Source organism: Saccopteryx bilineata, chromosome 1, assembly GCF_036850765.1.
Source record: "Saccopteryx bilineata isolate mSacBil1 chromosome 1, mSacBil1_pri_phased_curated, whole genome shotgun sequence".
In the NCBI taxonomy this organism is placed as follows: Eukaryota; Metazoa; Chordata; class Mammalia; order Chiroptera; family Emballonuridae; genus Saccopteryx; species Saccopteryx bilineata.
In genome coordinates, this window is record NC_089490.1 from 270,820,450 (window position 1) to 270,848,407 (window position 27,958).

General features: G+C 42.9%; 1 protein-coding gene across 1 annotated transcript in view; it reads left to right on the forward strand.

Annotated features, from left to right (window-relative positions):
• Nucleotides 1-22,574, forward strand: part of CEP72 (centrosomal protein 72) — a 42,348-nt gene extending 19,774 nt beyond the window's left edge. The window contains exons 7-14 of the mRNA XM_066243090.1: nt 100-278; nt 2,679-2,891; nt 3,266-3,558; nt 5,412-5,550; nt 6,678-6,874; nt 17,801-17,927; nt 20,708-20,819; nt 21,970-22,574. Coding sequence (XP_066099187.1) covers nt 100-278; nt 2,679-2,891; nt 3,266-3,558; nt 5,412-5,550; nt 6,678-6,874; nt 17,801-17,927; nt 20,708-20,819; nt 21,970-22,129 — 1,420 coding nt within the window. The 3' untranslated portion in view covers nt 22,130-22,574. The remainder of the gene's footprint in view (nt 1-99; nt 279-2,678; nt 2,892-3,265; nt 3,559-5,411; nt 5,551-6,677; nt 6,875-17,800; nt 17,928-20,707; nt 20,820-21,969) is intronic.
• The last annotated feature ends 5,384 nt before the right edge of the window (nt 22,575-27,958 follow it).

Here is a 27,958-nt window from a genome sequence, read left to right on the forward strand (position 1 = left end):
GGCTGTGGTGACAGTGCAGTTGTCTCCCCTCACAGGGTCTGTGTGGGCAGGAGTGTGCCCTGGTTGAAGCAACAGCAGTGAGTTGGCTTTTCTTTGCAGACTGCACCCCTCCAGAGCTAAGAGCACTGACCCCTCAGCCCAAAAGTGCTTAGTCATGGATGCGGATGATGAGGCGGTCCTGAACCTCATTGCCGAGTGTGAGTGGGACTTGAGCAACCCTCCTAGGAGTACAAGTTCCAGCCAGAAGGAGCGAGAGGATGACTTCCACAGTTCCCAAGGTACACTTCTACTTCACCGGAAGGCCCCGCAGGTCCAGCTTGCTCTGGGGACAATTGCACTTTTTAGAAAAATTACCTTTTAATATAGAATCTTCATAAAGTCTTGTATACTTGTAAATATCAGCAATTTGGATTATAGAATTATAAAAGAAAAAGTCATGTATTTAAGTTGAGTATAGTCATACTGCAGGGTAGTTTAAATTGTATTATTTCTCAGATCAATTATAATTGCAGAGAGGAAGTAAAATGTTCAAGTGAACATTGGTAACTTGACCTGTGGCTAGTGGAACTGACATCTGTGTCAGCCACAGGAGGTGTTCCTTTAGCTTTAGGGAGCACTTAGAGCTCATGCTGCCTTGTTAGAACTTTAAACCCAGTGAGGACACTGAAGTCTTCCAGGGCATGCACAAACTTCACCACTTTGCTAGGGACTGTTTTCCACTAGGACCTGTGTATAAGCTGTAGCACCATTTCTTCTTCCATTATGAGTTTCTAAGTGTTTTTCATGATGGTGACAATATATTGAAGTGTAAGTTGGGGCTTAAATCCCAGGATTCACCTGCTGGCATGAGGACATCGGCTCTTTCAGTGTCCTCGCCAACTGTTGGTATTATCAGTCGTTCTTTTTTGGCTGTTCTTCTGGGTATGTATTAGTCTTATATTATGGTTTTAATTTGCATTTTCCTGAAGATTCATGATGAAAATCTCTTCATGTATTTACAAGCCATTTGTATATCCTCTTCTGTGAGGTTTCTACTCAAGTCTGTTCCCCTCCCTTTTTCTTCTCTTAATATTGAGTTATGAGAGTTCTTTATGTTTTTTAATACAACCTTTTCTCACCTGACCAGGTGGTGGAGCAGCAGATAAAGATTGGCCTGGGACACTGAGGACCTAGTTTTGAAACCCCTGAGCTGCCAGCTTGAGCATGGGATCATAGACATGACCCCGTTGTTGCTGGCTTGAGCGCAGAGGTCACTGGCTTGAAGCCCAAGGTCGCTGGCTTGAGCAAGAGGTTGAGCCCCTGGTCAAGGTGCATACGAGAAAGCAATCAATGAACAACTAAGGTGCCGCAACTATGAGTTGATGCTTCTCATTTCCCTCCCTTCCTGTCTATCTGTCTTTTTGCAAAAATACAATCCTTTTTCAGATATAAATGCTACAAATTTTCTCCCATTCTGTTGCTTGCTTTTTGTTTTCTTAACAGTGCTCTGAAGAGAAGAAGTTTTGATTTCAGTGAAGTCCAGTTTCTCAGTTTTTTTCTTTATGTGATTTATGTTTTTCTGTGTCCTGTAAAAACATCTTTGTCTGACCCATGCTTGTGAAGATTTTCTCCTATGGACACGTAGACGTCCTGTGGTTCCAGTGTGTTCAGGTCTATGGTCCATTCTTTCTTTTCTTTTCTTTTTTATTGATTGATTTTACAAAGAAAGGAGGGAGGTGAGCAAGAAGTATCAACTCATAGTTGCTTCACTTTAGTTTTTCATTGATTGTTTGTTGTATGTGCTTTGACTGGGCAAGCCCAGGGTATCGAACCTGCGACTTCAGCATTCCAGGTTGTCGCTTATCCACTGCGCAACCATGGGCCAGGCTCTGGTCCATTCTTAGAGTGGATTGTGAATATAGCGTGAGATGGGTCAGATTGTCTCCCGCCTACTCTCACTCCTTATATCCAGTTGTGCTAATGCCATATGTTGAAAGCATTGCCTTTTTTCTCATGTAATAATCTTAGTACATTTGTTAAGTCAGTTGACCTGAGTCCCTCTCTGGATTCTGGCTGCTGTTTTATCTGTCATCAGATATGTCTTTGTACCAATACTCACTGTCCTGACTCCTCAGCTGTGTAGTGAGTGGTGAGTTGATCAGTGTCAGTCCTGTACCTGCAGCGCTGTTTGCAGTGACCGCTAGACTAACTGCAGGTTTGGCTGTTGCATTATTAACTCATTTAGTCATCTTTTTCTTATAATTGATATACTTAATAATATACAGTCTGAAGCATAAGATGTAATTTTTAATGAACTAAAACTTTGAAAATATTCTAGCCTGACCAGGCGGTGGCGCAGTGGATAGAGTGTCAGGACTGGGATGCGGGGGACCCGAGTTTGAGATCCTGAGGTTGCCAGCTTGAGCGTGGGCCCATCTGGTTTGAGTAAAGCTCACCAACTTGGACCCAAGGTCGCTGGCTTGAGCAAGGGGTTACTCAGTCTGCTGTAACCCCACGGTCAAGGCACATATGAGAAAGCAATCAATGAGCCACTAAGGTGCTGCAACAAAAAACTGATGATTGATGCTTCTCGTCTCTCTCCGTTCCTGTCTGTCTGTCCCTATCTATCCCTCTCTCTGACTCTCTGTCTCTGTAAAAAAAAAAAAAAAAAAGTTTTAAAATGTTCTTTTATTAAATAGAATCCAGACATCTGCTGAGTCCTCACTCAGTGCAGCACCAGTGTGGGGACTCCATAAGGAAGGGCCATGACAAGAGAAAAAGCAGCTCCAGAGGGTGTTGTCCGGAAAAGAGGCTTCAGAGCCAGTACTGTGGCGAGCTCTGGCCACAGCAGGGAGACCAGCCCGAGGCCGGCCACTCCTTCGGGCCACACGTGCACTTCCCCTCACACCCAGGTAATCTCGTGCAGCTGCTAGTTCTGAGCCTCTCTGGGGAAGTTACTCAGGGGACATGGGGCTGTGTCCCCTGGGGAAGGGAGAGTCTCAGGTCCTGATAACACTAACAGAATCTCCTATAGGAACAAATTGTTGAGTCCTCTCTAATTTCCAAATTTTAGGTTTTTACTCACTTGACTCATCTTTGTTATACATAATTTTGACAACATATAATATTGGTCAGTTCATTTGTTAAAGCTATAACTTCTGGTCACTGATGGATTACCCATATGTGCCCACAAACATACACACATATGCATACACAGGCATAATAGCTCTGGGTGCTGTGCCCAAAGAACTTGGTCTGATGGGAGTTGTTTTCTCCCCTCTGTTAGACATTGAGGACTCAGCCTCCTTTTCTCAGAAGTCAAGTTTGTCAACACAGAAGACATTAAATCCTTTGCCTGCCCCTGAGAAGTACAGGAGACGGAGAATGCTGGGTGGGAGAGCGCAGGCGCCTGCAGACCAGGAGTGCCTTAGTTGCCTGGAGGAGGGTCTGAGCAGGCAGAGCGGCTCCGAGGGCTGGAGCGAGAGCAGGAGCGAGAGCAGGAGCGAGAGGACCTTTTCCCACTTGGAGGTGTCTGAGCCTGAAGAGCAGAGGCCCCAGAGCACGAGTGGTGCCAGGGAGGTGAGTAGAGAGCCGAGGGTGGCTGGATGTTAAGAGTTGGGGGATTGCTGCCTTTGCTAACGCCATGTCTTCTGTTTTCAACAGTAATGTGATCCCAAAATAAATACAGCTCTAAATGCACTTTTCCTTAGTGTTTGTCCCTCTATTTTGCTAGAAGTGTGCTTTTAGGCATTGGGATCCAGACGCGGTGAGCTGGCTTCCTAGCTGGTCACTGCAGGTTAGATCAGAGTCTGCTTTTACAAAGGGTCTGGCTGTCATCTGTTGTTACGTTCAGTCTCCCTCGGTCTCGCTGTCCAGGTTGAGGGAGGGAAGGAAAATGGGATGTGTTCGAGCCAAGACTGTGCAGGCCTTTCCTGCTGGGGGTGGACATTGTCAGGTGCAGGGCTGCACCTGGCAGATTTGCACACTTGCTTTGCAGGAAAGGTTGCTGCCTAGGGCTCCCCCTCCTCTCAGCTCTGTGCTATGACCTCATGGTGGTTGTCATCTTGGAGAGGGCAGCACCGTGCTCCTCAGGTGGAACACAGAAATCTGAGTGACTGCACTGTTCACCTTGAGGGCCTTAGTTCTGTCACCCATGTCTGTCACCCTGGCCGAGTATCCACATTCAACCAATAGCGGTGTTTGTGCCAAACACTGAGATGGTCTCGGCCTAAGGTTTTGGGGATAAGCAGCCAGGCCTTAGTGTTACCATGCTGTCTGGTTACAGGTGTGGGCTGTCCCAACCCAGTGTGAACTTGGGCAGAGAAGAGCTCTTGGTGGGCTTGCTCCTGAGGGAACAGGGATACATCCACCACCCACCTCTGTGCTCCCCCGTGCTCATGGGACTCATGAGGTAGGCAGTGGTGGTGGGAGGTGAGAGGTATCTTACTGAAGTGGCTTTTCCTGCCCTGGCCCAGGTTCTCCTGGCACTCAGGGTTTCACTGGCTGTTCCAGAAGTTCTTCAGTAGAAGTCCCTTTGTCTGTTAGAGAGGAGTGAGGGGTGCTGGCTGTGAAGGGTGGGGCTATTGCTGGCCTTCTGCCTAGATCTGATTCCTGCAGACGTGGGGTCAGCCCTGTGTCCCCAACTCTGGTCATGGCCTGTGGGACAGATAGAAATTTTATCCCCTCCCTCCCTCTCCAGACACCTCACTCACAGTAAATATATCCTTTACACTTGGAAAGTGACCAGGAAAGCACGAGCTATTTCCTTTTCTTTAATAATTTTGTTTCAAATTGGTAAAATAATTTTTCTAAAGAGAAGAAAATAAAGCATCGAGGTGAGTGCCAACGATGACTGGTTGTGTTGAGGCGCCCATGGACACGTGCGCTCGGGCCCTGGGTGCAGCCTGGACGTTCTGCCGGTAGCCTCTTCTGCATGTGTGACTTTATTACATTCAGGGCCTCATAGGCACCAGTGACCATGCAGGATGAGACTGGCTCTGAGGGGTGTCCCCCCCAGGAGTCACTGTGGACTGATCAGGACAAACAAGAACAGCTACCGCTGTGGCATTCCCACAACCTTAGCCCTTAAACTGTGATTGTGGGTTTCATTAGAGCCTGCCATTGCCAAACGCAGTATAATACCTATAGTTTAGGTCACTTGCATCTTCCGTTAGCATTTCCTCCTGCTGTGAGATGTCACCCCATTCCACCATTTTGGACATTCAGGGCTCTTGTAACCTCCCACGGTCACACGTGCAGGGGGTGGGGAGGTGACTTCCATGAGTCAGCCCCTGCGGATTTGTGAACAGCCCCATTGCTGCAGTCTCCGTGGGACTAGGGTGTTGGCATGGTGCCTGGTGGGAAATGCGCACCCAGTGTTAGGAGTGTGTTTCAGGAACTGAAAACCAGTGTTAGTTTTGTTCCCATTGCAGGTGTCTCCCACACTGCACTCAGCTGTGCCACCTGGGAAGAAGGCCACCCTGGAGGTGGTGCTCCTGGAAGCACTCCTTGACCTGGTGGACAGGTACTGGAGTGGCTGCAAGTCCCTGCACAGCAATGAGGTGTTCCTTGGTGAGTCACGGAGGGAGTCAGCTCGTTAGCTCGTCAGCTCAGGCCGCATGCATGGGCCCACCCTTCAGGCAGCACTGTGTTAGTAGAAACTTGTTCTCCCATTGGGTCCTGGGCCACACAGCAGCTGGGGGCTCCCCTGATGTGTGGCTTTTGGTTTTTCCAGCCACAGGTTCTGTATTCAGGGAGATGCCTCATTGCCTAGTTTTCTTGGAAGTGCCATTCACAGATTTTTGGTTGTCTTGGCCTTTTCACGTGAGAATTTGGGAAGAATAAAAGTCTGGTACTGTCTTCTCCAAATTTCCTGAGAGTTTGATTAGATGCAGGATCTGGGACTTGCCGAGATTTTGTTGGAAATGACTGAAGTCCAGGAGGTGGCCCCTCCCCTGAGAGGACTTTGGTTTGCTTCTGGCATGTGGGTACAGGAGCACAGTGGAGACCCCTTTACCCAGAGTTGGGGTGTGAAACAGGATGCCGCAACTCCAGAGATGCAGGGGAAGGGGGAAGTCTGAGTGCAGCATCCAGTGTCCCAGTGGGAGCAGGGACTTGCCAGCTCTCTTTCTTGGCCGACCCTGGGCCCTGTCTGGAGCTGCCATCTTAGCTGCTGCCAAAGGCTTCTGAGCACTTCAGCCACTCAGCCTTATAGCCCCTCACCTTCTCCTCCTGGAATCATGATCCCTGAAAGAGTTGGAGCCCCTGGATGCTGACCCCATAAATCTGTACCCTCTCTTTAGGGCAGCAGCAGGACTGGTCTGCGCCACCAGGGTGCTGCTATTCCCGGTCATGGAGCTGCCAGATGGTGTCTACATGCAGAGCCAGCCTAGTCATGGGCGCAGTTGGGGCTGTTGAAGAGTGCGGGGGGTGCTGCTAGGGCATTCAGCCAAACTGTCCTGGTCATAGCCTTCTTTTAAGGGGTACCTTTTTTCTAGAAGAAAACTTCTGCTCTCCTCTGCCTCTTGTCCTTGACTGGATGTAAAAAATCCTGAGCAAAAGTAATTTCAATGGTGCCCATCTCCGTGCTTGTCAGAGTTTTTCAGGCATGGTCTTGTTCAAAATGTATTGAACATATTTTGATTATACCTTATCCTTTCAGCATAAATGCAATAATAATACTTGATTTTTACTCCTAGCACAGGCAAGACATATTATGTCATCTGTTCGAGGGTTTACAGCAACTCAGGACAATTCGACAATTGTGAGCGAAGAAATTAGCTATCTGACTGTCAAAAATAAATCTTTGCAAAATCACCTTGTTGAGCAACAGCAGCAGTATAGTGAGAAGATGAGTGAGGTGGTGGCGGAGCTCAACAACGCTCGGAAAGAGATGGTGAGTGCACCCATGTGTTTTCCTTGTTCACAGATGGGGTGATTGTTTTGACTTCACAGACCAAGAGGAGACTCTCAACTCTGCCTTCCCTTAGCTGCTATTCGGCTGTAGCACTGGGGCTCTTCCTCTCTTGCCCTTCCAGGATCACAAACCCTCCCACCAGTCCCCACAGGTGGGGACTCAAGCCTCACTTTTTGTCTCTCACAGACTCCACGGCAACAATGATTTGCAGATGGAGGCATTGCCACTTCTCCCAGCTCTGCCTCTCCTGAGCGGCTCTCTTCTCTCCTAAGAGAGGAGGAGTGGGAGAGACACAGAGAAGAAGCCGGGCTTGAGGTGGAGTTCTGTGGCCTCATGTTCCCTGGCCCAGGCTCCCTAGACCACTGACGAGAGAGATTTCAGTTAGCTGGGTGATCCTGGGGTTCCTGCTCCTGTCCTGTTTGTACCAGCCAGCCACATGACATGAGCACCTGTTCAACTTGAGGGAACTTCCACCTCCAGGTGGCACCCAAGGGCAGCCAGAGCCAGCACAGCTGAACCTAGCAGCAGAGCTAAGTCTTCTGATTGACAGGACTACTCTTGACTTTTGTAAGACCATCATGTATAAATGTCTACATTAAAAAAACAGAAACATCTCAAAATCTAGATCCTCAAGGAACTAGAAAATGAACAACAAACTAAACTGAAAGTTGACAGAAGGCAGCAAATAATAAAGATCAGAGCAGAGCCTGACCAGGCGGTGGTGCAATGGATAGAGCGTCGGACTGGGATGCAGAGGACCCAGGTTTGAGACCCCGAGTTCGCCAGCTTGAGTGTGGGCTCATCTGGTTTAAGAAAAAAAAGAAAAGCTCACCAGCTTAGACCCAAGGTCTCTGGCTTGAGCAAGGGGTTACTCGGTCTGCTGTAGCCCCCTGGTCAAGGCACATATGAGAAAGCAATCAGTGAACAACTAAAGTGCCACAACGAAAAACTGATGATTGATGATTCTGATCTGTCTGCGTTCCTGTCTGTCTATCCCTATCTATCCCTCTCTCTGACTCTCTGTCTCTGTTAAAAAAAAAAAAGATCAGAGCAGAAACCGAGAATAGAAAAACAATATAAAAAAATCAACAAAACAGTTCCATTTTTAAAAATATATACAAAATCAACAAACATTTAGCTAGACTAAAAAGAGAAGACTCAAAATGAGAAATGAAAGGAGATATTACAATGGATACCTCAGGGAAACAAAAAAAAAGGATTATTATGAATTATTGTATGCAAACACATTGGGTAATGTAGAAGAAACGGATAGTCTTAGAAACATATAGTCTACCAACATTATATCAAGAAGAAATGAAACCTGAACAGACCAATATCAAATAAGGGGATTGAGCAATAATCCAAAAGCTCCACCAAAATGAAAAAGCCCAGGACCAGATGGCTTCATGGCTGAGTTCTATCAAGCATTCAAAGAAAAATGAGGAGAGGAGGACAAGATGGCGATGGAATAGGCGGACATACAAACTTCCACCTCCCAAAACTAAAGTGGATTACAAACTAGTTTTAAGAACCATCATCTGGACAAACCAACTTTGGACTAATCTAAGAGGATTCTTCAAACAAGGAACACTGAAGAAGCCACACTGAGACTGGTAGGAAAAGCGGAAACACGGAGAGGACTGCCCAGCTCCCTAGAGCGAACGACAGCCAGGAGAGAATCCCGTGGCAGGAAGTGAGTTTAGCCGAGAGAGGAGGGTCCTGAGTCCCAGGAACAAAGCCCCAGCCTGCAACCCCAGAGCCTAGAAGAGGCGTATGGACAGTATTTAGCTAGAAACAAGATAGGATACAGTTTGTGAGAAAGAGACTGATTTCTCAGACCCAGGATTTTTCTTGAAGGGACTGCGCAGAAAACCTCTCTCACAACCACTCACCCAGGGATATGGAGGATAGGGGGAGAGGAGAGGACTGGAGTAGCAGGAAGAGAGAGTGTAATCTAGGAGGCACAGGGAGAAACACTTTGAGGGACAGCCACCCTAACCCCTGGGATGAGTCACTCCCCAAATCTGAAGTGAATAGTTCCCCTGGATACAGCAATACAAGCAAAGGGAAGCAGGACACCAGGCAAACAACTCTCCCGCGGCACTCACAGCAGAGTCGCTTAGAAGGAGGAAGCTTTCAGGACTACAGTAGTGGGTCTTAGGGTCTGAGCTGCAGCGCCCCCACCCACATGGCTGAAGGCTCGCCCAAGGGTGGGCGGTGGCGGGATGCAGAAACGCGGTTCTGTCGGAAAGGGCGGAAGCTGGCTGGCCACCACTGAGGCCCAGGTGTGAGCTCAGTCTTGCGTGGCTGGGGAGGAGGGGATATGCAAAAGTGGTCAAGCCCAGCTGTGGACCGCTTGCAATCCAGCCTGCGGGGGAAGGGCAGGAGTCCCAGAAGGGACAGAGACCCTCCCTTGAGCAAGGGCGCAGGAGCACAGCCTTGCCCTGCCCGCAGAACTGAGGCTTGTGGCCTGACTTGGGAGCCGGCTCCTCCCGTGGGGGTGGAGCCAAAAGCCCGGAATAGGCGGAGTCCCACTACTAAGTGTGCCCAGCCTGTAGAGCCAAGGCTTGCAGCTGTCCCATGAGTGGGCTCCTCCTGTAGGGGTGGGGCAAAAGCCCAGAATCAGGCGGAGACCTGCAGCTGAGCAAAGGTACTCACCCCTGCCCTCAAGGCCAAGCCTAATGCCACCCATGGGGGCGGAGTGAAGGCCAAGGCCACCCTAGCACGTGATCACAGCCACTCTAGTGATGAAGAGGTGGAAACCACAGCAACAGCCCCAGTGGGCAGGCACCAGCAATGCCCATACCCGAACGCCCTAGGCAGCAACAGCAGAGGGTGTGGCGGGCCTGCAGACAGACCACACCTACGGAACACAGAGGCCACACCCAGTGGACTACAGTGGCCAAAATCTTTTTTTACACAGACAAAATGAGAAGGCAGAGAAATGCAACACAAATGAATCAAGAGAAATCCCCAGAAAAGGACCTGAAGGAGTCAGATATAACCAAATTACCAGATGCAGAGTTTAAAATAACGATTGTTAGGATGCTCAAAGATATGAGAACAACAATAGATGGTCATTACAAACACCTAAATAAAGAGATAGCAAATATAAAAAAGGACATTGAAATAATAAAAAAGAATCAGTCAGAAATGACAAATACAAGATCAGAAATGAAGAACACAATGGAAGGAATTAAAAGCAGGATGGATGAAGCTGAGATCGAATCAGCAAGTTACAGGACAAGATAAATGAAGGCACGGAAGCAGAGCAGAAAAAAGAAAAGAGACTCAAAACGTCTGAGGAAACTCTTAGAGAGCTCTGTGACAACATGAAGAGAAATAACATCTGCATCATGGGGGTTCCTGAAGAAGAAGAGAAAGAACAAGGGATAGAGACTCAAACATAACATAGCTGAAAACTTCCCTCAATTAAGTCAGGAAAATGTCTCACAAGTTCCAAGAAGCACAGAGAACTCCATTAAAGAGAAACCCAAAGAAATCTATACCAAGACACATAATTAAAATACCAAAGCCAAGTGATAAAGAGAAAATATGAAAAGCTGCTAGAGAAAAAAAGACCATCACCTACAAAGGAGCCCTCAAAAGAATGACTTCCGACTTCTCAACAGAAACACTTGAGGTCAGAAGGGAATGGCAAGAAATATTCAAAGTAATGCAGAACAAGAGCCTACAACCAAGACTACTTTATCCAGCAAGGCTATCGTTTAAAATTGAAGGAGAAATAAAAAGCTTTCCAGACAAAAAAAAACTCAAGGAATTCACTACAACCAAACCAAGGCTGCAAGAGATGCTAAGGAGCCTGTTGTAAACAGATCAAAGGAGAAAAAGAATATAGCAAAAGAGGAATACAGTTTTAAAGAATAAAATGGCAATAAACAACTACATATCAATAATAACTTTAAATGTAAATGGATTAAATGATCTGATCAAAAGACGTAGGGTAGCTGCGTGGATAAGAAAACAGGACCCATACATATGTTGTCTACAAGAGACACACCTAAAACAAAAGATGCACATAAACTGAAGATAAATGGATGGAAAAAATATTTCACGCAAATGGAAATGAATAAAAAGCTGGAGTAGCAATACTTATTTCCGACAAAATGTACTTTAAAACAAAGACTAGAGTAAGAGATAAAGAAGGCCACTACATAATGATAAAGGGAGCAATCTAACAGGAATATGTAACTGTTATAAATATGTACACACCTAATATAGGAGCACCTAAATATATAAAGCAGACTTTCATGGATTTAAAGGGTGAGATCAACATCAATACTATAATAGTAGGGGATTTCAATACCCCACTAACATCACTAGATAGATACTCAAGAAAGAAAATTAAAGAAACAGCAGACTTAAAGGACATACTAGATCAACACGATTTAATAGATATCTTCAGAACCTTTCACCCTGAAGCAGCAGAATATACATTCTTTTCAAGTGCTCATGGTACATTCTCCAGATAGACCACATGTTAGGGCACAAAAGTGGTCTCAACAAATTTAAGAAGATTGAAATCATATCAAGCACTTTCTTTGATCACAATGGCATGAAACTAGAAATTAACTGCAACAGAAAAACTGAAAAATACTCAAACACTTGGAAACTAAATAGCATGTTATTAAATAATGAATGGGTTAACAATGAGATCAAAGAAGAAATTTAAAAATTCCTAGAAACGAACAATAACGAGCATACATCAACTCAAAATTTATGGGACACAGCAAAAGCAGTCCTGAGAGGGAAGTTCATAGCATTACAGGCATACTTCAAGAAAAAGCTAGAAAAAGCTCAAATAAACAACTTGACCCTGCATCTAAAAGAACTAGAAAAAGAACAACAAGTAAAGCCCAGAGGTAATAGAAGGAAGGAAATAATAAAGATCAGAGCAGAAATAAATGACCCAGAGGCTAAAGAAACAATACAGAGGATCAATGAAACCAGGAGCTCGTTCTTTGAAAAGGTAAACAAGATCGATGAACCTTTAAGCAGACTCACCAAAAAAAAAAAAGAGAGAGGACTCAAATAAATAAAATTAGAAATGAGAGTGGAGAAATAAGAACTGACACAACAGAAATACAAAATATTGTAAGAAAATGCTATGAAGAAATGTACACCAAAAAACTAGACAGCCTAGATGAAATGGACAAATTCCTTGAAACATATAATCTTCCAAAAATTAATCTGGAAGAATCAGAAAACCTAAACAGACCAGTGATAACAAATGAGATTGAAACAGTTATGAAAAAACTCCCAAAACAGAAAAGTCCTGGGCCTGAAGGCTTCCCAAATGAATTCTACCAAATATTCAAAGAAGAACTAACTCCTGTCCTTCTCAAGCTATTTCAAAATTTTTAAGAGGATCCCTGGCCGGTTGGCTCAGTGGTAGAGCATCAGCCTGGCATGCAGGAGTCCTGGGTTCGATTCACAGCCAAGACACACTGGAGAAGCGACCATCTGCTTCTCCACCCCTCCCCCTCTATTTCCTCTCTGTCTCTCTCTTCCCCTCCTGCAGCCGAGGCTCCACTGGAGCAAAGTTTGCCCGGGTGCTGAGGATTGCCCAATGACCTCTGCCTCAGGTGCTAGAATGGCTCTGGTCGCAACAGAGCAACACCCCAGATGGGCAGAGCATCGCCCCCTGGTGGGCATGCTGGGTGGATCCCGGTCGGGCGCATGTGGGAGTCTGTCTGACTGCCTCCCGTTTCCAACTTCAGAAAAATACAAAAAAAAAAAAAAATTTAAGAGGAAGAAAGACTTCCAAGCTCCTTTTATGAGGCGAGTATAATTCTGATTCCAAAACCAGGCAAAGACAACACAAAGAAAGAAAATTATAGGCCAATATCCCTGATGAATTTAGATGCTAAAATCTTCAACAAAATATTAGCAAACCAGGTCCAGCAATATATGAAAAAAATCATACACCATGATCAAGTGGGATTTATTCTTGGGAGGCAAGGCTGGTACAATATTCGCAAATCAATCAATGTGATCCATCACATAAACAAAAGGAAGGAGAAAAACCACATGATAATTTCAATAGATGCAGAAAAAGCATTTGGTAAAATCCAGCACACATTCATAATCAAAACTCTCTGCAAAGTGGGAATACAGCATACCTCAACATGATAAAGGCCATCTATGACAAACCCACAGCCAACATCATACTCAATGGGCAAAAATTAAAAGCAATACCCTTAAGATCAGGAACAAGGCAGGGGGCAGGGGTGCCCCCTTTCACCACTCTTATTCAACATAGTTCTAGAAGTCCTAACCACACTAGTCAGACAAGAAAAAGAAATAGCATCCAAATTGGTAAAGAAGTAAAACTATCATTATCTGCAGATATGATATTGTATATAGAAAACCCTAAAGTCTCAGTCAAAAAACTACTAGACCTGATAAATGAATTCAGCAAGGTGGCAGGATATAAAATTAATACTCAGAAATCAGAGGCATTTTTATACACTAATAATGAACTGACAGAAAGAAATTAAGGAAGCAATCCCCTTCACTATTGCAACCAAAAAAATAAAGTATCTAGGAATAAATTTAACCAGGGAGACTAAAGATTTGTACTTGGAAAATTATAAACTATTGATAAAAGAAATCAGGAAGCATATACCGTGCTTATGGTTAGGAAGAATAAACATCATTAAAATGTCTATATTACCCAAAGCAATTTATAAATTCAATGCAATACCAGTTAAAATACCAATGACTTACTTCAAAGATGTAGAACACATATTCCAAAAATTTATATGGAACCAAAAGAGAACACGAATGGCCTCAGCAATCTTGAAAAGGAAGAATAAAGTAGGAGGTATCATACTTCCAGATATCAAGTTATACTTCAGGGCCATTGTACTCAAAACAGCCTGGTACTGGCATAAGAACAGGCATATAGATCAATGGAACAGAACTGAGAACCCAGAAATAAACCCACACTTTTATGGACAACTGATATTTGACAAAGGAGGTAAGAGCATACATTGGAGTAAAGACAGCCTCTTCAACAAATGGTGTTGGGAAAATTGGACAGCTACCTGCAAAAAAATGAAACTAGACCACCAACTTACACCACTCACAAAAATAAACTCAACATGGATAAAAGACTTAAATGTAAGCTGTAAAACCATAAGCGTCTTAGAAGAAAACATAGGCAGTAAGCTCTCTGACATCTCTCGCAGCAATATATTTGCCGATTTATCTCCACAAGCAAGTGAAATAAAAGACAGGATAAACAAATGGGACTATATCAAACTAAAAAGGTTTTGCACGGCTAAAGACGACAAGAACAGAATAAAAAGACAAACTACACAATGGGAAGATATATTTGACAATACGTCTGATAAGGGGTTAATAACCAAAATTTATAAAGAACTTGTAAAACTCAATACCAGAAAGACAAACAATCCAATCAAAAATGGGTGAAAGAAATGTATAGACACTTCTCCAAAGAGGTCATACATATGGCCAATAGGCATATGAAAAAATGCTCAACATCACTAATCATTAGAGAAATGTAAATTAAAAGCACAAGGAGATATCACCTCACACCAGTCAGAAAGGCGCTCATCAACAAAACAATACAAAGTGCTGGTGAGGATGTGGAGAAAAGGGAACCCTCCTGCACTGCTGGTGGGAATGTAGACTGGTGCAGCCTCTGTGGAAAACAGTATGGAGATTCCTCAAGAAATTAAAAATTGAACTGCCTTTTGACCCAGCTATAGCACTTTTAGGAATATACCCCCAAAACACCATAGCACTGTTTGAGAAGAAGAAATACACCCCCATGTTTATGGCAGCATTGTTCACAATAGCGAAGATCTGGAAACAGTCCAAGTGTCTGTCAGTGGACGAGTGGATTAAAAAGCTTTGGTACATATATACTATGGAATACTACTCAGCCATAAGAAATGATGACATTGGATCATTTACAACAACATGGATGGACCTTGATTACATTATACTGAGCAAAATAAGTAAATCAGAAAAAACTAAGAACTATATGATTGCATACATAGGTGGGACATAAAAATGAGACTCAGAGACATGGACAAGAGTGTGGGGGATATGGGGTGGGGGGGAGGAGAGGGATGGGCTTGGGGGAGGGGTGGGGCACCAAGAAGACCAGATAGAAGGTGGCAGAGGACAGTTGGACTTTGGGTGATGGGGATGCAGCATAATCAAATGTCAAAATAACCTAGAGATGTTTTCTCTGAACATATGTACCCTGGTTTATCGATGTCACCCCATTATAATTAATTTAAAAAGAAAACAGACTATACTTGCAAATTTGTTTTTATAGAGACTAATTTTATAGAAAAACTAATTAACCTGATATTATTTTTAAAAAAATGAGTACTGATTCTTCTTAAACTGTTCCAAAAAATAGAAGTAGAGGGAACAGTTTCACACTCATTTTATGAAGCAAGCAGCATCACCTGACATCAAAGCCAGACAAAGACACCACAAGAAAGAAAACTATAGGCCAGTATTTTTGATGAGCATAGAGTAAAAACCCTCTAAAATACTAGCAGACTGAATTCAACATCACATCAAGAAGATTATATACACTGTGATCAAGTTGGATTTCCCCCTGGAATACAAGTCTTCTCAACATATGCAAATTAATATACCATATTAACAGATTAGAAGATAAAAACCACACAGTCATCTCAAAGGTGAAGAAGATAAAGCATTTGACAAAGTTCAGCATTCATTCATGATAAAAGAACAACACATAAAAACCCCACACAAAGTAGGTATGAAAGAAAATTTCCTCAACACATAAAAGGCCATTTATGTAAAGCTACAGCTAACATGATCAGTAGAGGAAAACTGAAGGCTTTTCCTCTGAGATCCAGTGCAAGACAAGGATGCCCATTCTGAAAACCTCTATTTATCGTAGCATGGGAAGTACTAGCCAGAGCAAGCCAACGAAAAAGAAAAGGTATCTAAATTGGATAGGAAGAAGTAAAATTCTATTTGCAGGTGACTTGGTTATTCATGTAGAAAACCCTAAAGACTACTCTCTCACTCTCTCTCTCTCTCTCTCTCTCTATCTCTATCTATCTCTATCTCACACGCACACACACACACACCAAGAAGTTCTATTATTGTTAGAACTAATAAATTCTGGGAAATTGCAGGATATAAAACCAACATAACAAAAATCAGTTGCCTTTCTTTATACCAACAATTATCCAAAAGAAACCAAGGAAACAATCCCAATTATAATGGCATCAAAAAGAATAAAATATTGGGAATAAATTTAACCGTGGAGTTTAAAGATCTTACACTGAAAACTTTATAATGAAAGATAATTGAAGTCAGAAATGAATGGAAGAATATCCTGCGTTTATGGTTTGGAAGTTTAATATCAAAATGTCCATACTACCCAAATCAATGTACAAAACAAATAATCTTTATAAAAATTTCAATGGCATTTTTTACAAAAATAGAAAAAGCAATTCTAAAATTCATGTAATTATATTTCTTTTAAATTATATTATTCTAGTCCCAGAGAAGGCCCCAAATAGCCAAAGAAACCAGTCTTGAGGAACAGTTGTAGTATCACACTTCCTAGAAGGAAACAGGAAAAAGCTACTTGACATGCACCTGGAAATGACTTTTGGCTATGACACTAAAATTGCAGGCAGCAAAGGCAAAACTAAACTAATGGGACTGCATCAAACTAAAAACCTCCTGCGCAGCAAAGGAAACAATCGGTAGAATAAAAAGGCAACCTATATAAAATAGAAAATATTTGTAAATCATATATCTGATAAGGCTTTAATATCCGGGATATACACAGCAAAAAAAAAAAAAGCCTCATTTAAAAATGGGCAGACATTTTCCCAAAAAGGACATACAAATGGCCAACAAGTACATGAAAGGTGCTAAACATTACTAATCATCAAGGAAATGGATATTAAAACCACAATGAGACACCACCTCACACCTGTTAGAATGTCTATCATCAATAAATTGACAAATAACAGTGCTGGTAAGGATGTTGGGAAAGAGAACCCTCATGCACTGATAGGAATGTAAACTGGTGCAGCCACCATGGAAAACAGTATGGAGTCTAATCAAAAATTAAAAAATAGATTGGCTATACAATCCAGCAATCCCACTTTTGGATGGATACCCATAAGAAATAAAATTAATATCACAAAGATCTCTGTATCCCCATTTTATTGCAACATTATTTATGGTAGCCATGGTATGGAAGCAGTCTGTGTCAATTGGGGGAGTGGATAGGAATTGTGTATTCAACAGAACATTATTTAGCCATAAAAAGAAGGAAATTCTGTCATTTGTAGCCTAAGTGCACAGTGTTTATAAAGTCTACAGTTGTGTACAGGAATGTCCTAGGCCTTCATGTCATTCACTAACCCACCAGAGCCACTTCCAGTCCTGCGGGCTCTGTTCATGGAGAATGCCCTATACACGTGTGCCCTTTTTTTTAGCTTTTATACTGTATTTTCTGGACCTTTTCTGTGTTGAGGTATGTTTAGACACACAGATGCTACCATGAGTACCAGTTGCTTGTGTTATTCAGTACAGAAACATGCTGCACTGGCTTGTCGCCGAGGAGCACTGGGCAGTGCCACGTAGCCTAGGTGGGAGGTTTGTGTACGTGCCTCTATGATGTTTGCAAAATGATGAAATGGCCTGATGACACACTTCTCAGCATGTATCCCCGTCAAGTGACACATGACTGTACTACTTTTCACATTGTGATTCAGCAATTCTGATATATAAAGGGAAACTAATACCTGTGGTTATTTCAGATGGGTTCTATTTAATTTTCTATATGTATTTTGCTGAATTTAATTTCTTTTTTTTAATTGTATTGTTCTGTGTCCTTAGGATGATTTGAGGCAGCATTTAGACAAATCTGTGGAGGAGAATAGTAGCTTAAAGTCTCTTTTGTCCAACATGAAAAAAGAAATAAAAAATGCAGACACTTCAGCTGCGTTAAATTTGCAAATCACTGGTGAGTCTATGGTTTGTTTGGTAACACTAGTTGGTGAAATGTTAAGTGTTCAAATACTCAGGGAAACCTCATTTTAAATTATTCACAGAATTCAGACCCAGCAAATACTGTAAAATGAGTGCTGGCCACTCCTTGGTTATTCTGTGAGTTGTCTTGACCCATGAGTGATGCGCACGCTTGCCCGCAGCACGCCCAGGTGTATGTGAAAGGAGGCTGTGCCTGAGCTGAGGGAGAGGCGCCTCCGCTGTGGGCTGTGAGGTCCTCACTGCTCCAATGCTTTGACTTCTTAGGAGCTTGGGAATCTACTTATCGCTGTTGCACTGTGGACTGTGTTGCCAGCCTGTCTGCCCCTTGCTGTGTGCAGGGTGATAGCACTTCTCTCAGCCTTGTCTGTCCCCAGCAGGCACAGTGGTCCTTCTCCTTGATCGCTGTACCTTCCAGACCCAGATCACTTTCATCTCCCTCTCTTCATTTTTAATTCTGTTTTGCCATTTTACAAAGGTACGCTCTTGGTATTTCAGGTTCAGGTATGGGGCTTTAGACTGAGGAGTGGCGGTGTGTCTGTTTTCCATGGTAACCTTCTCTGGGTAAAGTGGGTCTCGTGGGAAGGACACGTTGAGCATCTTTTCCCATTCTCATATCTCAGGTTCTTATTGCCTCTGTCCCGAGTACTCACTGTGGCCTCTGTCACAGTGAGTAGCCATAGAGAGTTGAATGTAGCCATAGAGAGTTGAATGTAGCTATAGAGAGTTGCCCTGGTCTGTCTTTGCCCGTTGTGTTTATTGGGCAAGTTTATTGAGTGGTAGGAGTTGTTTACAATCTTTTTTATTTTTATTTAAAAACTTCTCCCTTTTTACCTTCTGTTTCTTTGAGATATCATTGTTGTGTTCACTGCTCTTTGGTTCCTTCTAGTTCGGCCTTCATTTTGTATTCTTGCCTGATTTCAGTCACCTCCTTTCTGACATTCTCTGATTTTTGTGGTTCATTCTGAAGTGGTTAGTTGTGGTTTTGATTTGTTCTGGGTGTGGCTTTCGTTGTCTGAAGGGCTGCTGCTGTTCTCATACAGTAACTTGTGTGGGGTTTGACCTCAGCACGTCTCTATTATTTATTGACATGTGAAATTTGTTTTCCTGAGTTTCTAGAAGAAGCAGGTCAGGCAGTTTCTCTAACTTCACATATAAATATGGTGGCCTCCTTTGGCCCTGCTCCCTCCTCACTTCTCTCTGGTGTCCTGTCTACTTCGAACCAGCTGTTTCTCTGTGAAATGGCCCTGTTCCAGCAGGGTCCAGGCAGGTCGGCCTCAAGGGGTCATAGGTTGCTCCAGCCCCTTCAGACTACAGAGGACCTTCTGCATTTGCCTCATTAGAGGAGGCTGAACCCATCTCGTGCCAGCCCTGGTTCCCTAGCTGGCCTGCAAGGATTTTCCATGAAAAGGGACACTTGGGGGTGCTGTTGTCCTCAGGCCTGCCAGCTGCCCTACTGCTGAGTGCTGCACCCACACAGAGGTGGAGACCATGTAGGGCTGTGGCTGTCTTGTGTTTGGGGTCTTGAGGCTACTTTATCACCAGGTACTGTAACATTGTCTGTGGGGTTCCAGTCTTGTCATCTAATCACTCTTGGTGTTGACTGATGGGTTCTGGGAGAGCTGACCCGTGCCATCACTGCCCTCTTCCCTGATGCGCTTTCGGCAGGATGCCAGCTGCCGCTGCTTCTGTGCCACCCGTACCTCGGCCCCCCACCCCTCTAGGGAGGTTTGGGTAGACACAGATTCTGAGTAGGGTTTTCTTGTCTGAGTGCAGGAGGATGTCCCTGCATCGCTGAGGCAGTCGTGAGAAGGACCCTTTGCCCGTCACCTGCCCGTGCTGCCTTTGTCCTTGTCTCTGGTGTTGTGTTTTGCAGTGGCATGTCTATATGTGGAGTTATTTCTATCCTGGTTTTGGATTTAGGAGCCAATAAATACTATATTTCTTCTCCCTGCCATCAACAAGAAGGAAACCCAGAGAGAGGCAATAGTCATATACGTGGAATGCAAACACATGCTGTCACTGATGAACATGGGACCAGCGTGCACTCAGAGACTTGCAGCCACCAAGGGCTAACAGTCGCTTCTCCTCAGAGCCGCTAGCCCTCCCCTCAGCAGAGCTTGCTGCTCTGTGGAAGACACCCTGAGGCGCACTGCTGCTAGCAGGCAGGCCCACGCAGGGATCCCACCTGGCACCAGGCCCACCTCTGCCATCACTCTGCTCTCTACACAGGACTGTGGCTCCTCAGGGATGTCTTCAGGGCAGATTCCCACAGTGTCAACCCTGAGGAGGGAGCCACAGCTGGGCCCTGGGGCAGAAACGCTGGATTACCCCGTCTCTGAATTGCTTTAAAAAATTGACCTTTTCTAAATTCTTTTTCTTGTGTCCCAGGTCTAGTTTAAACTCAGAATTGTTTTAGTTTTCCAGACATATAAATTAGTTTCATTAAATAATGCTGCTTGCCTGACCAGGCGGTGGTGCAGTGGATAGAGTGTCAGACTGGGATGCAGAAGGACCCAGGTTCGAGACCCTGAGGTCACCAGCTTGAGCCCAAGGTCGCTGGCTCGAGCAAGGGGTTACTCGATCTGCTGAAGGCCCATGGTCAAGGCACATATGAGAAAGCAATCAATGAACAACTAAGGTGTTGATTGATGCTTCTCATCTCTCCGTTCCTGTCTGTCTGTCCCTGTCTTTCCCTCTCTCTGATTCTCTCTCTGTCTCTGTAAAAAAAAAAAAACTGCTTATTTTCTTTTTTAGGGCTTCAAACAAACGTGACGAGGCTTTCTGAGGAGATTGTGGAGTTGAAGCAGCACCTGGAGCACTATGACAAAGTCCAGCAGCTCACGCAGATGCTGCAGGAGAGCCACAGGTGCCTATGTGGGGAGGGCTGGGTGCCGGGGCGCAGGGGCTCGGGCTGCAGGGGCCGAGGCCTGGTGCGCAGGAGCAGTGGCCGCTGGTGTCCCGTGTTCTGGGCCCACATGTCCCGCTGTGCTGACTTGGCACTAACATGAGCTCCCTCTTCTTAATGAAAAGCGAGTCTCTGTCATGCCCTGAGAGGTGAGGGACACGTGAGCAGTGGTGAGCAGTGATGCAGGCCATGTCTCCTGAGAGGTGAGGCTGAGCTGAGACTAGATGGGGGAGCGGAAGAAAGGGAAGTGAAACAGTCACAGTGCTGGGAAGTGCAGGCATGGGAAGATCACTTCCTGGAGCCTGACGGCCACAGGGCCTGTGGCGTTGACACCGTGGGATTCCTATGGACAGAGCAGGGGGCAGAGCATCTAGTGCAGTGCCCTGGGTTTACAGGGGCTTGTTCACTCTGAGCCTCCGCCTGGTCAGTGGCTGTCGCAGTGGTCCAAGCAAACAGGGCTGCCACCTGCACAAGGAGTTTGTCAGCGGGGAGACCTTTGTGAAGATAATGGCCCTGCTTTTGCCTATTTCTTGTGATGCCACAAATGTGCTTGAGTCATTGCTGACTGGGTGAGCAGGCCAATTTGGCAAAATACAGCACCACTTCCTGAAATCCCCTATATAATTGAAAATGGTTAACAATATTTTAAAAAATCAAGACTTTTCAATTGTACTGTTATAATATCAGGGTTTTAAAGAGTGTCCTTTATATTTGACTGGAAATTAGAAATACTTCAGTGTTTGGGTCCTTTCTAGAGTTAGAACATTGATTTGTCAGCCGTAGACTATGATGTTCTTTCAATGAACCACGCATGGCTGGAGCATTGAGGGACCTGTCTACTCACATTGAGTCATGGATCCATTTCATAGGTGCTGGGCGGTACCTGCAGGGTAGTGTGGTGGCTGAAGGGTTGAGTCAGACCTGGTCCTACCTGATCTGGAGGCAAGGGGCAGATGGGCGGTTGCCAGAAGGGAACAGGAGGGGACTGTTGTACAGGCTTGGGTATGGCTGGGTGTGTGGGGTCAATGTGCAGGCTTGGCCAGGTGAGGGAAGGTGCTGGTGGACAGGACAGCAGCAGAGCCGGGACGTGGCTGCCCTGTGTTCCCTCCAGTTCCCTGGTCAGCACCAACGAGCACCTCCTGCAGGAGCTGGCCCAGGTACGGGCTCAGCACAGGGCTGAGGTGGAGCAGCTGCACTGGAGCTACAAGGAGCTCAAGAAGACCATGGCCCTGTTCCCGCTCAGCAGCGCCCACCTCGGTGGCTGCTCTTAAACCTGACCTTTGAAGTCGTGCATGTGTGTATTCTTTACCTGGTGTACTTGTTGATGTCTCTTCTGTTTGCAGTTATCCTATGAATTCTTAAGTGTAGTCAGGGCCCACAGCTTAGTTTTCTAAAACATTCTAAAAAGACAGGATTAATCCAAGCCCTTTCGCATGTTTTGAGGCAAAGCACATTGAAATATTTTAAGATACATCATTAATATTAAGATAAAGAAAATGCAGTATTTTTCTGTCTAATATAAAAGAGAACTATGTATAATGATTAAAGAAAATAATTTCTTATATAACAAGCAATCCTTATTTAATAAATGAATATGTTGTTCTAAAAAGTGGCTCTTTATAAATTATAACTGATTTTAATATGGAATTCTTTTATAAAACAAGCTATGCACCATGGTTGGTGAGCAGAAACAAGTAAGTTCCAGGACTTAATAAAGGTAACATTTAGAGTGTGGGGAACATTTTAAAATGTTGTTTTGTGATATTAACTTTCTACAGTAAAAATATTTACCCAAGTTCTGGCCCTTTTTTCCTTACGATGTATTTCTGAAAATTATGTCATAATAGAGCATAAGTTAGATTTTTTAGTTTCACAACTTTATATCTTATGTAATTCTTTCTTTGGTAAAACAGTAAGTTTTTAGAGAAATATTTAATTGATTTAGGAAGAAAAACAGGCCTCAGAAGACACTGTGTGTAGCTATGCATGTCAAAGCTGTATCACCGGGCAGTGAGAGGTGTGTCGGTCTCCCCCTTAGGGAGGGCGGGCTCTCCGGGCCTCCATGTCCTCTCCAGTCACCTGTCTGGCCACAGTTGTTTCCAACAGCACCAGTTTTTGTAATGTAGCTACAAAATGTGCCATACCAAATGTAGTTTATGTGTGAGGGTGGAATTTCTGTCATCAGATCATTTTTTAAGCTTATTTAGAAGATTTTAGTATTAATGCACTTTAAGCTTGCAGAGAATAATCACCATGTGTTACTTATGATGTCTGGTTAGGATTTTATTGGACCTCTGGATATATATATTGGACTTCTTGGAGAGAGAGAGAGAGAGATATATATAGATATATATATATATAGATATATATACTTTTTTTTTTTTTTAAATCAAATTTGGAAGAGCTTGGCCACTATTTCCTCAGATTTCTTTTTTGACCCAATATCCTTCTCCCTGTCCTCCTGGGCTCTAGCTACACTTACCTTAGACCCTGGATATTGTCTCTTCAGTGCTTTAGTTTGTGTTGGTTCTGTTGCCTTGTTGCAAAGTTTACTGATCTTCAGCCTCATATGCTCTTGAACCTGTATAATGAATTTTTAATTTCAGAAATAATCATTTATTAATTCTAAAATTCTGTTTGGTTCTTTTTCTTTTTTTTTTTCTTAAGTGTGAAAGTGGGGAGGTGGAGAGACAGACTCCCACATGTGCCCCAACCTGGATCCACCCTGGAAGCTCACTATGGGGCGATGCTCTGCCCATCTGGGATCATTGCTCTTTTGCTTGGCAACTGAGCTGTTTTAGTGCCTGAGGCGAGGCCATGGAGCCATCCTCAGTGCTGGGGCCAATATGCCCCAACTGAGCTGTGGCTGCAGGAGGAAGAGAGAGAGAGAGAGAGAGAGAGAAGGGGGAAGGGGAGGGGTGGAGAAGCCCATGGTTACTTCTCCTGTATGACCTGACCAGGAATCGAACCTGGGACATCCACATGGCAGGCCAATGCTCTACCACTAAACCAACTGGCCAGAGCCTGGTTCTTTTTTTATTAAGGTTTTATTTCCCATTATGTTCATGTTTCATTTAACTCATTAACCATATTCTTAATAACTTGGTAATTTCAAATTGTTTTCAAAGTGAATATACCAACTAACACTCCTATTAGTAAGTAGTATATGAGAGTATATGAGAATTCCTATTGCTGCATGTTTTTAGCACATATTTCTAAAGTTTTTAATATCTTCATTCTTGAGGGTGTATAATGTACCTCCTGTTGTTCTAATTTGCTTCTCCCCAATTATCAAGGGAGTTAAGCACCTTTTTACATGATTATTGACTATATGGACTTCCTTTTTTGTAAAGTGCCTATACAAGTGTTTTTCCCTATTTTTCTATTGATAGTCTGTTTACTACTTATTTTCAGGAATGATTTATAATTCTGGATAGTGATGCTTTGTGATTTACATTTGCTAATAGCTTTTTCTTGTCTTTTCATTTTTTAATGGTGTCTTTTGATGAAGAGAAATTTTAAACTTTAATATGATCCAATTTATTAGTCTTTTTCATTATGCTTTGATAATTTTAGATCCAAATATCTAGAAATCTTTCTGTTTGTGATCTTGAAGATATTCTGCTGTGTTATCTTCCAGATATATGTTCTACCTGGAACTGATTTTTGTGCTTGTTGTAAGAGTTAAAGACCAAATTTTGTTGTCTTCCTAAGTCCAGTTACCCCACATAATCACTGACAAGACTCCTTAGGTATTAATGGTGTGTGTGTGTCTGAGTCTCTGTTCATCCCATAGCCTCCCTGTCCATTTCTGTGTTTGTCCACACTTTGCACGGTAAGACCTTTTATCTCAAGTGCAGGATGTCTGGGCAATTTTTGACTCTGCATTTCCTAAATTTTAGAATTAGCTGGTTAAATTGGGATTTCATTTGACATTGCATTGGTTGGTTTAGAAAGACTTGACATATAGGTAATGCTGAGTCTTACAAACCATGAATGGAGTATCTCTGGCCACTTGTTAGATCTCTAATGTATGTCATTATAGTTTTGTCATATTCTCCATAGAGGTTTTATGTGTTTTTTGTTATATTTATTCCTAGGTTTTTCTTATTTTGTGATGATATTTCTAAAAGATACAGTTTTTAATCTATTTGGATTTCTTTTTCTAGTTATATTTTTGTTTCTGTTGCATGGAAATCCAGTTGAGTTTCATATGTTTTATATCCAGCAATCTTGGTAAGCTCTTAACTAATTTTAGTAATTTACCTGTAGTTATTTTAGCTTTTCTAAGCATGCAGTCATGTTTCATGTGAGTAATGGGTTTTCTTTTCCATTCCTTTACTCTGGGTTTTTACTTGATTGTTTTCTTCTGTTTTTTGCTTTTCCATGCTGGCTAATAATTCTAGTACAATATTGATTAGATGTGGTAATAGAGTGTGCTCTTTTGACATATTCTAGATAATAAAATGAGTGCTTTCACCATTTCATCACTAAATTTGTGATAGGTGTTTTTTTATAGATGGGCTTTATCAGGTTCCTTCCTATTGTTGATTTGCTAGGAATTTTTCATCATGAAAGATGGATTTTATCAGATACTTTTCTGCAACTATTGAAATGATCATATGATTTTTCTCCTTTATTGTTAATGTGGTTAATTTTAATAATTTGCTAATGTAAAAACCATCTTTAATTTCTGGGATAAGCACAATTTAGTAATGATGGGTTTTAATTTACAGATATATTATTACATTTGGTTTGTTAATACTTTGTTCAGGATTTTATATTCTAGATATACCACTTAATATTTAACCTTGGGCAGTTATTTAAATTCTCTGTTCCTTGATTTCCTCATTGCCTGCCTTATAATTTGTTGTGAAAGTTAAATGACATATTATAAATAAAGTTCTAGGACAGTATCTGACACATAGTAAGCATGATGTAATTGTTTGTGTGGTGGGCCACTCCGATAGCTTCCACCCACTGACCTTGCTAGCTATGTCACAAGATCAGGAAGCTTGTTTCTCTTCTATTGAAGAGACCTCTGCTTGATCCCAGTTGGATTTCTTGTGTATGAGAAATAACTTTTGCTGTGTCCAGCCACTGAGTTTTGGGGAGTTTCCACTACAGTTAGTAGTTACTTACCTTAAATCATAGGACTGTGCAGGCTTTCCATTTCTTCTCGACTTACTTTTCATGAGTTATGCATCTCTAGGAATTTGTTCAATTGCTTAATTTTCAAATTTTTTGGCATAAAACTCAGTCTTTAATAGCATTTTAATAGCTTTAGCATTTGAGGTTGTGTCCCTGTGGCAGAGACGTAGGAGCAGCTGTGTCCCTTTAAGTAAGACCTTGCCATGCATGTAAGAACCGACTGCAGGCTGCTGTGGCCTCAGGCTCCACCTCAGCTTTCATCTGTGAGCCCTAGCCAGTGACCAAGAAGGTGAGGCACCAGGGCCTGGCCCTCCTGCCACGGGGATGGCCTCAAAAAGACATCTCCAGAGACCCTGTGGGCTAACAAGACTTTGTCAAATCTGTGTTGTGGTCTGGAGGGCTCTCTGCTCTTGCATCCCCCAAGGAACTGCTAAGTGCTCAACATCTCTTCCTGGATCCAGTTCCCACTCCCCTCATCCTTCTCATTGGTTGGTTGAACTTTATCTCTTCATTAATCTACCAAAAATTTGTCAAATTGACCATTCCTGTCAAAGAACCAGCCTTGGTCTCCATTTGCTTCTCTTCATTTTCTGCTCTTCCCTTTCTATTTTTAGTCATGTTGAAATTAATGATACATTGGATTTAAAAATACTATTTTATTAATTTTCATTGTCTGTTTCTTTCTTTTGCTTTATCCTCTAATGGAATTGATATATTTTAGTTTAAATATGCTGTATCATTTTGTGTTCAACTTCTTGTTATTTTTTCCCCTTGCCACTCTTTCTGTTTTTAGATTTTCTATCATTTAGCATTTTACCTCTACTAGTTTGGAAGCTGTGCACTCTGTTTCTGGTGTATTATTATATGTTTATGTTTATGTTTATTTTGGGGGGTTTTTTGTTTATTTTTTAATTAATTTTAATGGGGTAACATTGATAAATGAGGGTACATATATTCAGAGAAAACATCTCTAGGTTATTTTGACATTTGATTATGCTGCATCCCCATCACCCAAAGTCCAGTTGTCTTCCGTCACCTTCTAACTGGTTTTCTTTGTGGCCCTCCCCTCGCCCAACACCCTCCCTCGCCTCTCCCCCACCCTGTAACCCCCACACTCTTGTCCGTCCATGTCTCTGAGTCTCATTTTTATGTCCCACCTATGTATGCAATCATATAGTTCTTAGTTTTTTCTGATTTACTTATTTCGCTCAGTATAATGTTATCAAGGTCCATCCATGTTATTGTAAATGATCCGATGTCATCATTTCTTATGGCTGAGTAGTATTCCATAGTATATATGTACCAAAGCTTTTTAATCCATTCGTCCACTGACGGACACTTGGGCTATTTCCAGATCTTCACTACCGTGAACATAAACATGCTGCCATAAACATGGGGGTGCATTTCTTCTTTTCAAACAGTGCTATGGTGTTCTTGGGTGATATAGCTAAAGTGATATAGCTGGGTCAAGAGTGATTCCTAAAGTGATATAGCTGGGTCAAAAGGCAGTTCAATTTTTAATTTCTTGAGGAATCTCCATACTGTTTTCCACAGTGGCTACACCAGTCTGCATTCCCACCAGCAGTGCAGGAGGGTTCCCTTTTCTCCACATCCTTACCAGCACTTATTCTGTATTGTTTTGTTGATGAGTGCCTTTCAGACTGGTGTGAAGTGATATATCCTTGCACTTTTAATTTACATTTCTCTAATGATTAGTGATGTTCAGCATTTTTTCATATGCCCTATTGGCTATCTGTATGTCCTCTTTGGAGAAGTGTCTATTCATTTCTTTCGCCCATTTTTGATTGGATCGTTTGTCTTCCTGTTATTGAGTTTTACAAGTTCTTTATAAATTTTGGTTATTAACCCCTTATCAGACGTATTGTCAAATATATCTTTCCATTGTGTAGTTTGTCTTTTATTCTGTTCTTATTGTCTTTAGCTGTGCA